The sequence below is a fragment of the Eumetopias jubatus genome, unplaced genomic scaffold (assembly GCF_037043125.1).
Source record: "Eumetopias jubatus isolate StellerSeaLion01/CBP00866 unplaced genomic scaffold, mEumJub1_p1.0 scaffold_10, whole genome shotgun sequence".
Taxonomy (NCBI): Eukaryota; Metazoa; Chordata; class Mammalia; order Carnivora; family Otariidae; genus Eumetopias; species Eumetopias jubatus.
This window is the reverse complement of record NW_028274816.1, coordinates 59,726,052-59,739,280: the sequence shown is the minus strand read 5'-3', so window position 1 is coordinate 59,739,280 and position 13,229 is coordinate 59,726,052. Positions and strand designations below refer to the sequence as shown.

Sequence of the window (13,229 nt, the reverse complement as noted above, 5' to 3'; positions counted from 1 at the left end):
AAGAAAGAAACATAATGCAGACAATAAATGCAAGCCATACATGTAAGTTTATATTTTCTGGTAACATTTAAAAAAAGTAATACGCATACAGAGTTAATCTCAATGTATTTTATTCAACCCAAAATTTTTATCATTTCAATGGGTAATCAAGATGAAAAGCTTCACTGAGATGTTTAACACTCTCCATAGCATGTCTTTGAAATCTGGTATGTATTGTATTTTATTTACAAGTACATCTCAACTCAATCTAGCCACATTTCATGTGTTCCACAGCCACACAGTGGCTACCACACTAAACAGCACATGTCTACCAAGGTTCGTAAGGACCTGATAACATGGGCTACTTGGGGGCAGGGCGGCAGGTAGGGTGGGGAAGAGAGGATGGCATTTAATACCGAGGTGGCTTAAGTCAAAGGCTGACATTCTCTTTACTGTAAAGAACTAGGTAGTAAATATTATAGGCTTTAAGGGGCCAAACTGTCTCTGTTGCAACTACTCAATTCTACCCTGCTGTTGTGTCACAAAAGCAGCCACGGATAATATGTAAATGAAAGGGTCCGTGTTCTCAAATAATACTGTATTAAAAAATAAAAAGGCACAGGGCCACCCCTGGCCATTTGCCAAACCCTGTGATGAGGGAAAGAAGCAGAAAAATGTTCACCTTTAGCCCAGAAGGCTGATGTATAGCCTGCATAGTTTCAGTAAGGGCCAAATACAAGCTGTTTGCTACATTCTTAAAGGGTCTCATGACTGCCTATGCATCTCACCAACAGTTAATACCAAGCTAAATGATAAGCACCAGAGAAACCTTGTGAAAGTTTTATGAGTAGAAATTCAAAGAAAACATTTATGATCTAATACTCCCTGCACATCCCCTGCCCCTTGAGCACTAAGCATATAACCACTGGCTTCATACAGCAGAAGTACAGCTCCTTCTACCCACAGGTCCCCATGCCACTTAAATAAACTTGTCAAGTTGCGCTGTAAAACATCTCAAGAACTCCTTCTTGACTCGTGCTCAATGATCTGGCAACACCTGGTTTAAGTAACTGCTCACAAGATCCTTCTGAGTCACAGCCTCTTTCATCTTCATCTCCCAACACCAACAGCTCATTCTCTTGGCTCCAGTCACACTGGCTTCCTGCAGTTCACAGAACATGTGTTGCATATTGCTGCCTCAGGGCCTTTGCACTCGCTTCCTTCGCCTGGAATGCTATTCCCCAGATATCTGTGAGGGCCTGCTCATTTCACATCTCTGCTCAATGTCCCCTCCGCAAAGGCCTTCACTAGCCATTCTATCTCAACTTGTAACACTTCCCTGTCCTCCACATCCCTGCTTCATTTTACTCCAAAGCACTTACTGCCCCCTTTCACAGTATGCATTTTAACTTAATCGCCTTATCGTCGGTTTCCCCATACTGCAACCTAAAGCTCCACTAGGCCACTAGTTTCTGTTCCCTGTTGTATACCTGTGCCTAAAATAATGCCCTCCTCAGGGCTGAGGCCCAATAAATACTAACTGATTCACCACCACAATACCCTATTGTTGTCTTCCCACATCTCACACCTGTTAATAATGTATTCAGCTGTTTCACATCTGCCACCTGTGTAACAACTGGTGTCACCTAACCCTCAGCACCATAACTGACAGGTGGCAAGTGTTTACTGAACAAACGAATTCACGCAAGAGCCCTATGAACTAGATAATTGCCTCCACTTGAGAGAAGAGGAAAGCCAAGGACCAAGGAGATTAACCAACTTGCCCATGTCAATCAGCAAGGAGGAGAAGAGCCAGGAGTACCACGGCAGTCTGCCTGACTCCACAACCAGTGATGGGCCTCGAACTTCAGAGGCTGGGCCCAGTGCCGTCCGCTCCATTTCATAAACAAAAACTGAGGCCCCTACAAATCGAGAATGGGACCTCTTCAATTACTACTCCCAATAATTGCCGCCAACATTTATTGGGCCCTTACATAACCACTAGGCACCGTTCTATTTTACTTGTAGTCTTAACTCATCTAGGCCATCACAACCACCCAGTGAGGCCTGAACTATCATTAGCCCACATTTCAGGGAAAACGGGCCCAGAGCGGTGAAGTAATTTGCACAAGGTCACACGGCGGGTGGGAGGTGGAGCTGGGACCGACAACCCGTGGAGTCCTCAGTCTCCTCAACCATTCGCCAGCGCGGCTCAGCCGGGCCCCCATCCCACCCCCCAGAGACGTGTTAGCCGGTGGAGTCAACTGCCCACCCGCAGCTCGGCAGGATCCCAGAAGGCGGGACAATTTCTACCTAAATCCGCGTTTAGATTTGGCTGGTTGCCCCCTTGGGACTGCAGTGTCTTCGCCGCCCCTCCCCTTCGGGAACACACACGAAAACTGAAGAGGAAGGGAGAGCAGGAACTGGAAAGGCAGCTCTCAGGCCCCACTGAGAAAGTTCACCCCACAGTGCGGAGGCCCAGACGCCGGAGCCGAGTAAGGAGAAACCTGCCAGGGCTCCCGACAAACCCGGGGCCCCTCCCCCACTCGGAGCAAGCCGCGCGCCCCCATCCCCAAGGGGCCATTCAGCGGCATTCACCGCCAATCACCGAGCCCTTCCTTCTGCCCCACCCAGTGGCCCGACCCCCTCCCCGGTCGCGGCTTCCTGGGACCCTGACCGCCGCGCGCACTTGGCAGGCCCGGGACCCTCCAGGGTGGCCTGCCTCCCGCCCTCCGGTGGGCTAATACCCAATCCCGGGCGCCGTCTCATCCAGTCTGGGGTCCTAGAGACGTGAGAGCTCGGCGCTGATTGGCCGCCGCCCCCTTCCGCCACTCCCGGCGAACACCGAGCCTCCTCCGCGAGGGCCGTCCGTGCCCCCAATACCCCTTCCCGTATTCCCCAAAACCCCCGGGGCCTCCGGACCTGAACATCCTCGTTGCGAAGCTCGTCTATCAACACCGCGATGGGGTACAGCGAGTCGTCGCCGTCGGCGGCCGCCATCTTGGCTCCGTCCCGTCCCTGTCAGACTGCGGCCGGCGCCGTGCTGAAACGGGGGCAGGGAGGGGTAGGGCTGGAGAGAGGACGAAAGACGAGCGTGGGGGCGCCCGAGCCACTTTACAGGGGCTGCCCCACGGTCATTGGCCGCGCTACGCCGGGCCAAACCCGCGTTTCGTTGGTCCGGACAAGTGAAGCCCCGCCCACTACCCATTTGCCATTGGTCGAAGGCATTGCGGTCAGGCTGCCTCAGTACGGCGGAGAGGGGAAGGAAACGGAAGTACGCGGTATCTTAGAGACCAAGATTGTACCCGCCTACGTCGCCGCTAACAACGAGCGAGACGAGCAGTTGTTCCTAGCCAATAAATGGAGGGATTCAAAGGAGGCAAAACCTGCCCTTTGGCGAGTCCGGCACAAAGGTTCTGCGCATGCGTTGCTAGGATTGCATGACGTCATGTAGCGGGGGGGGGGGGGGAGACCCAGACAGCCTGCAAGTTTTGGCTCCTGAGCCAGTGCCCTGGTGGCTGGTGGACCTATTACCGGCAACTTTGTGAGGGAGGAGACGGGAGTGAGCCTTTGGTTTTTGCCTTATTATGCGGAGGCCCAAAGAAGGGTGGTGACTTGCCTTACTCTGGATGAAACTCAAACCCCTCGGGCTGATATTCAAGGCCCTTGTGGGTCTGGTTCCTAAACCGGGTTTAGGCACATCTTCCGCTCCCCGTTTTACACTTAAGCGGTCCTGGAAAATTCGTGCCCTCTCACGACATCATGCTTTTTCACGTCAAACAGCATTTATCCAAACCATCCCTTTACTTGGAGAGCAGTTCCTATTTAATGCTCAGATCTCTGCATAAATGTCTCCCCTTCACGGCTTCTCTTCAGCCTTGGCCCTCCAGCCCCAGAACCACATACAACCACCATCATCATCACAGCCCAACCCTGCGTGTCTGTCTGTCTCTGTCTCAGAAAATGCATCCCTAGGGCTGGCACTGTGACCATGCGTCGGAGTCGGTCTCCTCACACAGCATGGGAGCACTGTTGCCTCTGACTAATCCCTGTTCCAAGCCTAACTCATCAAAGTCCCCCACCCACCTCTGAGGACCACCTTAACAGAAGGAGTTGGGGATGGGGAAGGGAAGGCCTGGGATGATTCTACCCCCTTCGTTGCACCTCTTGAAGGGCAAGGCTGAGCTAGGACTCCTGGACACATCTGAGCAACCCAAGTTTCTTTTCCAAACACCCCTCACCACTCCACTTAGGAAACTGCTGCTCCCCGTAAAAAGGGAACGGTGGTGGTGTTGCATATTTCAATCCTTGACTTCCATGTGCTCAAGATCTCCCCACCACCCTACCAGCTCACTGAGACTATGGGTCTTCGTACCTAAGGGTGCATTTTAAGTATCATACGATTTTATTTCTCCAATATACCTCAATAATGCTGGGGGGTTGGGTGTGTGTCACAGTGTGCCATGCAGAGATACCTCTTGCGTATCTTGCGAAACGGGCTCAATCAGCAGCTTGATTCTGGTCTCTGTGAAGAACAGACCCTTACCATAGGCATCTAAATGAGTGACCCAGACGAGTATTTCAGCACTGCAATTTGTTTCCACAGTACATAGCCCAAAAAAGCAGTGGATGGAGGGGGTCCTCAATCTGCAGGTCCATAGTTTTCCAAATAACATACTGAACAGCTAGACCCTTGGCAGCAGCCCAGGTTTCTGAGATGTGACAATGAAGGAAGGACCTGCCTCTGATTTCGGTTCTGCAGAGGTGGCACCAGACTAACCAGACCCAGTGGCCCAGGGGACACCATTAGGTTTTAGCTGACCTAAACCATCAGTGATCAGGGCCGTGCATGAGGGTTCCTAGTACCAGTGGCTTTGGCTACAATGTGGGGCTTAAAATTTCCTTTAAAGGGATAGGTACCATTTATTCCTGTCAAGCTGAGATGCTGCTGAAAAGTCTGCCTTCATTCTTGAATATGTACTTTCCATGGGACACGGGACTTTTGGGGCCCTTCCTACCCTGTTACAATCGAGTCTGTGTTGACTCATCCCAAAACTGGAATATCAGGCCAGAGAGTTGATGTAGTTTTTGAATGTTGGTGAGGTCCGGAGCCGATGGCCAAGAAAGAATTCTTGAGACACCTTTGGTGCAAAAAGGTGATTTTATCAAAGCCCGGGGACAGGACCCATGGGCAGAAAGTGCTGCTGCGTCTGGACTGTGAGGGGTGACTAGTACATACTTGGGAGTTGGGGGAGGTAAGGAAAAGGGAGGTTTTCAAAAGAAATTTCATGTGCTAAAAAGGACCTACAAGATATTGGAGAACTTGCCATTGTCAAGTTAAGGTGATTTTTCCCTCTAGCAAAGTATTAATATTAAGACACTTCCTTCTGGAAGTTAGGTTATTGGTAAGAATGCTTTTTTTCTCGTAAATCGCTAAGACATTTGTAAACTGAGGGAGACTCACGTCTTGCAGGACTATAATCTCTATAATTAACCATTTGTTTTGCCTTCCCTTAGCTTTAGGACAGCAAGGATTTTCCTAGTCAGGGTGAGGTGCAGGTAGAGAAGTGTTACTGGGACACAGGGCCTTTAATGTGCCACCAGTGGGGTAGGGTGAGTCTGAGATACGAATTTGGGTATAAGCTACCCAGCCTGTGGGATTCTCTTATACCACTCCACACAGACTGAGGGAGGCCCCAGGGACCACATTAACTTAGCATCTCTCTGTTACTATGGCAACTCCCAAAGGCCAGGGCTTGTAGGGTTCAGTTTGCGGGGTGTCATCTTGTGCTTTGTTCTCAGCTTGCCTTCTGGTCCCTCATCACAGTCACAACACATCTAAGGGTCAGTTTTGAGGAGAGCTCCCTGATAAGGTCATCACTCTTTTGTAAAAAAACTTTATTTAGTTTGGGTTTTAATCACTGCTATTTTAAAAGAGCACACCTCTTAGTTGTGTCAGGAGGTCCCATATCCATACACCAAGTAGAGCTTCCAGGTGGAGGCTTCCTCCTTTTGCCAGAGGCTCCAAAGGACTCATCCCTCACAGAGACTTGTACCATTTCCCATACGCCAGGAGTCCAGTAGGGGCTGGGCCTCCTTTTACAAGATGGGAAGCCAAAGAGACAAGGGTTTTCCTTCACTGTTGGAGGGATTGAGCACTGTGCACCTTCCCATAGAGTTCCAGCGAATTTTCACTGGGAAACAGGACTCTGAATTTGGTCAGGTTATATCAGCCACCCCTACTGGCAGAGAGGTGACAGCACCTGAGACAGGGCAACTGAGATTCAGGCCTCTAACTTGCCAACGGACAGAAAATCCTGTACGTTCCGAGAACTTGGTACATCAGAGGTTGACCTGAATCCTTATCCCCCTCAATCACCCCCCACCCCGCTGGTGGCAAATGAAAGGCCCTGTGTCCCAGTAACACGTCTCTCCCTGCACCTCACCCTGGCTGGGAAACTCCCCTCTGGCACTTGTGGGATGGGAAGCACAAGCCTGTAGCACCACAATGCCGATTACATTGTGATGTAGAAACAACTGGTGTTGAACTTTTTCCAAAGGGTCTGGCTATGGTCTCTTTGTGTCCCCTCAAATTTCATATAGTGAAACCTAACTCCCAAGGCGATGACATTTGGAGGTGGGGCCTTTGGGAAGTGATTGGGAGGCTCTGCCCCATGAATGGGATGGGGGCCCTTTACAAAGAGGCCTGAGAGCTCCCCCGCCCCTCGCACCTTGTGAAGATCCCAGAAGGCTGCAGCCCACAGGGGGGGCCTCACCGACCACACTGGCACCCTGACCTCAGATTTTCATCCTCCAAAACTGTGACATATGAACTTGGGTATAAGCTACCCAGCCTGTGGAATTCTCTTATACCACTCCACACAGACTGAGGGAGGCCCTAAGGACCACATCAACTTAGCTTCTCTCTCTGCTACTATGGCAACTCCCAAAGGCCAGGGCTTGGAGGGTTCAATCGCTATCCCATCCCCCCTGCCAAGACTGTCAAGAAAGGTAAAGGGTGTAAGATGTTACTCCATTTGCAAACCAGTAAGTTAGCCTGCTAAGTTGCATGGATGCTGGGAGAAGACATGAGACTCCAGGGACAGAGACAAAAGGCGTAGTTATTCGTGAACAACAGGCAGCAAGAGTTTCTGGTTCACATCTCTTCCCTGTGCTTCCACAAGCCTCATGGAAGCCATGCAAAGAGATCCAGGTGGATGCTGCACATACAGTAGGTTCATGTCACAGTTCAAGAACATGAAGCTTCAGAAAAGCCAATCTTTTCAAGTGAATCATAAATACACCTGCCCAACATTTGCCTCTGTACATCGGTCTAGTACATTGGTCACGTAGGTAATCTGCCCTTTCCCCTAAGAAAGACAGCATTGCCATCCTCAGAGGCTGTTACACAAAACTCTTTGCAAGCTAGTCCAGAACAGAAGCTGATACAATATATGAAAAAAATTGAGAGGCTCATGGAGAATTGTTCCCCAATAGGGTGAACCTTTCCCTTAAAAATTAGGTTATGACAAATAAAAAATTAAAAAAAATTAGGTTATGACAGATGGAGTAAAAAGATCCATTGAAGATTTTTGATACCAAGACTGCCCTTGGTCATGTGCTGCTGTTGGACTGTGAAAGACTGAAGAAGTGGGAAGAAACACCGATTTACCAGGAAACTTCATGGGAAAGACAGATCCAAGGGAGAGGTAAGTTAACCTGCGTGAGCAAGGAGAGGTGAGAGCAAATGAAAAGAAGGAACTATACCACATATTCTCAATGAAACTTGTTAGCTTATCAGAAGAAGATAGAATTCACTATCCACACATACAACAAATCAATTCTGGGTGGGTTGCTGATCTAAATTTTAAAGTGATAAAAAGTTTTTTAAAAAAGAATAACTCTGGGCACCTGGGTGGCTCAGTTGGTTAAGCGACTGCCTTCAGCTCAGGTCATGATCCTGGAGTCCCGGGATCGAGTCCCACATCGGGCTCCCTGCTCAGCAGGGAGTCTGCTTCTCCCTCTGACCCTCTTCCCTCTCATGCTCTCTATCTCTCATTCTCTCTCTCTCTCAAATAAATAAATAAAATCTTAAAAAAAAAACGAATAACTCCGTAGTCTTAGAAGAGGAAAGTATTTCTTGAACAGAATAGTAAACATTATCTATAAAGGAGGAAATAGCTATATTAACATTAAGACTTTCTCTTCATCAAAACACACACAAATGACAGAGACACAGAGAGCATGAGAGAAAGAGATGAATAAAAGAAACATGTCCAGCAGATATAAAGAGTCACTACAAATCAATAAGAAAAAAAGCAATAGGGGCGCCTGGGTGGCTCAGTCATTAAACGTCTGTCTTCGGCTCAGGATCGAGCCCCGCATCGGGCTCCCTGCTCAGTGGGAAGCCTGCTTCTCCCTCTCCCACTCCCCCTGCTTGTGTTGCCCCTCTCGCTGTGTCTCTCTCTGTCAAATAAAGAAAATCGTAAAAAAAAAAAAACAATAAAAAATGGACAAAATAAACTAACACATACTTGAAAAGAGGTTGCCCAATGTCCAATAAATATGTGCAAGGATGTTCAACTTTTATAATAATCAAGGAAATGAAAATAAAATCGCTACTTGGTGCCATCACACACCAACCAGAGGTTAAAAAGAAAAATGATAAAGTATCAAAACGGTTGACAAGGATATGCACAAACAGAAAATCTCCTACGCTGCTGGTGGGTGTGAAACTTCGTACAAACATTTTCCAAACCACTTAGGCACCATCTCCTTAAGCTGCAAGGATGTAAAACTCTCACCCACCACTGTTATTTATATAACAAACAGAAATTTTATGTGTGCCAACAAAACATGGTCTGAATTTACATACCAGCAATATTCCTAATAGTCCCAAACTGAAAACCAGCCATATGCTAATTAACAGAATGATTAAATTAATTGTTTTCTGTAGACACACAATGGAACCCTATATGGCAATGCCAATGAATGATCAATAAGAGCATGCAGCAATGAATTCACAAACAAAAGAAGGAATGGCAAAAGCCAAATACAAAGAGTTACTGCTCTATTATATAAGATGCAAGGCAGGCTAAAGTGACCCATGCTGTTAGATGTCAGAGCAGTGTTGACCCAGAGGTGTAGTGACCAGTAAGGAGCACAAGGGTATCTGGGGGTCTGACAATATTCTATTTATTGATCTAGGTACAAAGTACAGAAATGTGATCACTTTGTGAACTTTTGAGGAGCAATGAACTTATGACCGGAGCATGTGTCTTTAAATTTTTCAAATCCATATCAACACTCAAAAAGATAGGATATGGTAAATAGTTTAGAATTGTCTGTATACTATAAAGGGGGGGTAATAATATTAAATAAAATGACAGCGTGATTACCTTTTAAATGTATGCTGAAATTTCTAGGTATAACTAAGGAATAACGAGTATACAACTTCAAAGAAAAAAGTTCAGTCATAATATAGAATTATAATTTAGAATTATATTTTAAATTCATAGAAAAGAAGTTAACATACATTAAGTAAGAAAATAAACTCCATTGATACTCAAATGTCTCAATTACTATATTAAATTTAAATAGATTAATGATGCCTTTCAAAATCAAGCATTTTTTACTATTGTTCATTGGATGTTTTCAAAAGAGATACGGCAAAGTAAAGGAATTAAAGTAGAAAAATTAAAAATACATTTGATGGAATTTTAACAATCAAACAACTAGCATGGTAATATACACATCACATAACATACATTTTGGGTTTGTCATTATTGTAATTAGTACTATTTAAAATTGTTCTTAATATACAACTTTCCAAAATATTACTTAACAGATAAACATAATTAAGTCTACATTTGTATGTTTATACACACAGATCAAACACAGACAGAGATCCCGACACACAACAATCGTAGGTAGGTGTATATTTATATTTTTTTCTTCATGCTTTGTGATCTAAAGTGCAGTAAATATTTATGTGCCTCATGTGAGCTACAAATATGGATTCCATCTGTGGCACAAGGTTCTATATATTATCTATTTATCTATCTGTACATATCCATTGGGTCAAGTTATTTTCAAATTATTAAATTCTCATTACTTTATCTAAGCTTCAAAATGTAAATACAGAGAAAGCTATATAAAAATCGCTCCTAAAATTGAGGGAAATTGAAAATCAAGAAGCCACAAACTCCACATGAACAGAATGGATTCAAGTCTCTCCCTTTCAAATGGTTCTCCCTTCAGGGCTCCAAATTCAGTGGAAGTCTCCACCATAAACTAATCTCATCACTTCAGAGACATAAGCGTTCACCTCCAAACCTCTTTCTTGCCAACAGGCCCAAATCACCTCCGCAAAGGAGAGAAGGATCTGCCTTCTACAGATGCCACTTGCATGGAATTCATGGCTTTTAAAATTATCACGATCACCTGATGTTGTTTAAGAATCAGCTAAAATGTGGGGCGCCTGGGTGGCTCAGTTGGTTAAGCGACTGCCTTCGGCTCAGGTCATGATCCTGGAGTCCCGGGATCGAGTCCCGCATCGGGCTCCCTGCTCAGCGAGGAGCCTGCTTCTCCCTCTAATCCTCCCCCCTCTCATGTACTCTCTCTCTCTCTCTCTCTCATTCTCACTCTCTCAAATAAATAAATAAATCTTAAAAAAAAATCAGCTAAAATGTAATTCTGTGCTCTCCACTATCCATCTATCCATTCCAGTCCAAACTGTCCATTTTTACCTGAAAATGTTTACACATGCTCATCTCCCAAGCTCCCATAACATCATACTTTGCATGAGTGACTACCACTTCTCTAGTATGAAATGTACAAAATTGTAACTGGCTCCCCAAAGCTTTACTCACTGACCAAATTTTCCCTCCAGCACTATTCAGTTTCAGTGATGACCTGCCACATTCTTACCATTTTAATACTCCTTTCCCTGTAATTCTATGCCTACTTCACTTCTGGGAAATTTACTATGACAAATTTAACGTGACACACTCAAAGATTTTTCCAAATATTCAGATTGTTTCAAGACTTGGTGTTTATAATTGCATAATTTCTGCACTCCTCCACTGACCATTAGCAAAACTTCAATCCTATAAGTATTTACAAATTAATTATATAATATTTCATCAAAATTACTATTATAACTTATTGTTAACTTTTTTATTGTTAACTTTGAAGAAGATGTTCAATGTGATCTGTTTATCATTCTGGGATAAACCTCTCATAATTGTACTGGGGACGCTGAGGAGGATGAGTGAATTAGCAAATGAACATTATGAAAATACATTCAATTTACATATTTCTCGTAAGACGAGGGGATTTTATATTCCTTAACCAGAGAAAGCTCGGCATCAATACACTGCAGTCACGCTCCATTAGCAAAAAGGGGCTGACAGTTGGGAAACACAGAGTGATTACTGAAGTTATGCTCAAGAGATACCAGTCGAGATTATCAAAAACAGACAAAATAATATGAAAGGCAGAGGAGAGGGTGTTAAAGTAGACAAAGGTACTCACCAGGAGAAGGATGGTTTTGGTGGCTGTGGATTCAGGCGATGATGTGGAGGAGACGTTGGTCCTAAGAATGTGTTGGACCCTCCGCTTGTGCCTGTACAGGATGAAGACCATAGAGCCACTGGCCCAGATCATAAGCCCCAAACATAACACATCAGGGAATGATAACAATGCTGCATACAATGAGTCACTGGTTTTGTCATGACAAACTGAAGAACAGTATCTGAAAGTTTTTCTCTTTGTGATGTTTTTGTCATTCAAAGGGCTAGTCAGAAACAGGGGATACAGGATATTTACCAGTAGCTGCAAGACCCAGCACAAGACAATTGAAGGGACAATGCACTTGAGAGCTTTCCCTTTAAGCGCTGCCCACCTGGAGTTCCTGGGGCTGATGATGATGGCCTGGAAGACACTCAGGAGGCAGGTGGTGCCAGTGGACACTCCCCTGCCCACCCCACGAACATAGGGAAAAAATTTGCATCCAAAATCACTGAAGACGTGATACCACCCAAAAGATGACATTGTATCGGGTATTCCAAGAAAGAACAGGACCAAAATGTTGGCTACAATCAGATTTTTGACAATCAAATCTGTGGACCTTGGCCTACACGCAGTGAAATAAAGGAGAAGATAATGGTAAAGAAGAGAGAAGTTCCCCAGGATTCCAACCACAGTCTGTATTGAGAAGATCACTCCCACTACCAGATCCCTGGTGGCCATGCTGTCAGTTCTCAGTGACTGATATTTGTCTTCTGGGCTAGAGGATCCTGCGTGGGAATATCACTTGTGGGCCACACGAATCATGTCAACTGATTTCCATATTCTCCACTTAGCAATACTTCCTACTTTGAGGGGCGCCTGGGTGGCTCAGTTGGTTAAGCGACTGCCTTCGGCTCAGGTCATGATCTCAGGGTCCGGGGATCGAGCCCCGCGCATCGGGCTCCCTGCTTGGCAGGAAGCCTGCTTCTCCCTCTCCCACTCCCCCTGCTTGTGTTCCCTCTCTCGCTGTCTCTCTCTCTCTCTCTGTCAAATAAATAAATAAATAAAATCTTTAAAAAAAATACTTCCTACTTTGAAATAATACTTAAAGCTCTTCTGTCATTTAGGGCCTTCCAAGAGTTGCATACACAACCATTACCAAATACTTGCAATGTGTGAATCGCTGGTACAATGGCCACCCATGGGGTAACTTCTTATTTCTCACAGATTCATGAGGCACAAACGAATGCATTCCTCATAAAGATGAGGACAACACAGGCACAAAGAGGCAAAGTGCTTTGTCTGAATTCATTCACTAATTAGGGTCAGAGTGGGGATTGGAACCTGGCCAGGCTGGTAACAAAGTTAGTGCATTGAATCTATAATATAACAAAAATCCATAATACACACATAATACACAGCTGTGTGCTTTCAATAAACCAGATCTCAATTTTGTTTTATGTTTGCACCTTGTCACTTCAATTTAGATTGGTGGTATTTTATTTTAAATTTTTGCTAATGACAAGTTTTCATGTATTTATGAAGACTGTTTCGATAGCCAAATATGAAAGTGAATAAAGCTTTAGAGATAGCAATAAACTGTAGATGCACTGATTACAGTACTACAAAGCCGCAGGCACCTGCCCCAGGACAAGCTAGATTTCATGAATGAAAGAATGGCTCAATTTTAGGATGGCAACAGAAAGAATCATTTGCTTTCATTCCAGGAAGAAATGTAC

General features: G+C 45.3%; 2 protein-coding genes across 3 annotated transcripts in view; both read right to left on the bottom strand.

The window, feature by feature from the left end:
* PPP2R1A (protein phosphatase 2 scaffold subunit Aalpha) overlaps positions 1–3,071 on the bottom strand; it is a 40,919-nt gene extending 37,848 nt beyond the window's left edge. The window contains exon 1 of one of the 2 annotated variants that reach the window (XM_028095576.2): positions 2,902–3,071. In XM_028095576.2, coding sequence (XP_027951377.1) covers positions 2,902–2,979 — 78 coding nt within the window. In that variant the 5' untranslated portion in view covers positions 2,980–3,071. The remainder of the gene's footprint in view (positions 1–2,901) is intronic. The other variant, XM_028095577.2, reaches the window with a different exon arrangement.
* An 8,218-nt stretch (positions 3,072–11,289) lies between these two features.
* On the bottom strand, positions 11,290–12,315 carry LOC148163268 (vomeronasal type-1 receptor 4-like). The gene has a single exon (XM_088027815.1). The coding sequence runs from the start codon at positions 12,229–12,231 to the stop codon at positions 11,290–11,292; it is 942 nt and encodes a 313-aa protein (XP_087883941.1). The 5' UTR covers positions 12,232–12,315.
* Between the last annotated feature and the right edge of the window lie 914 nt (positions 12,316–13,229).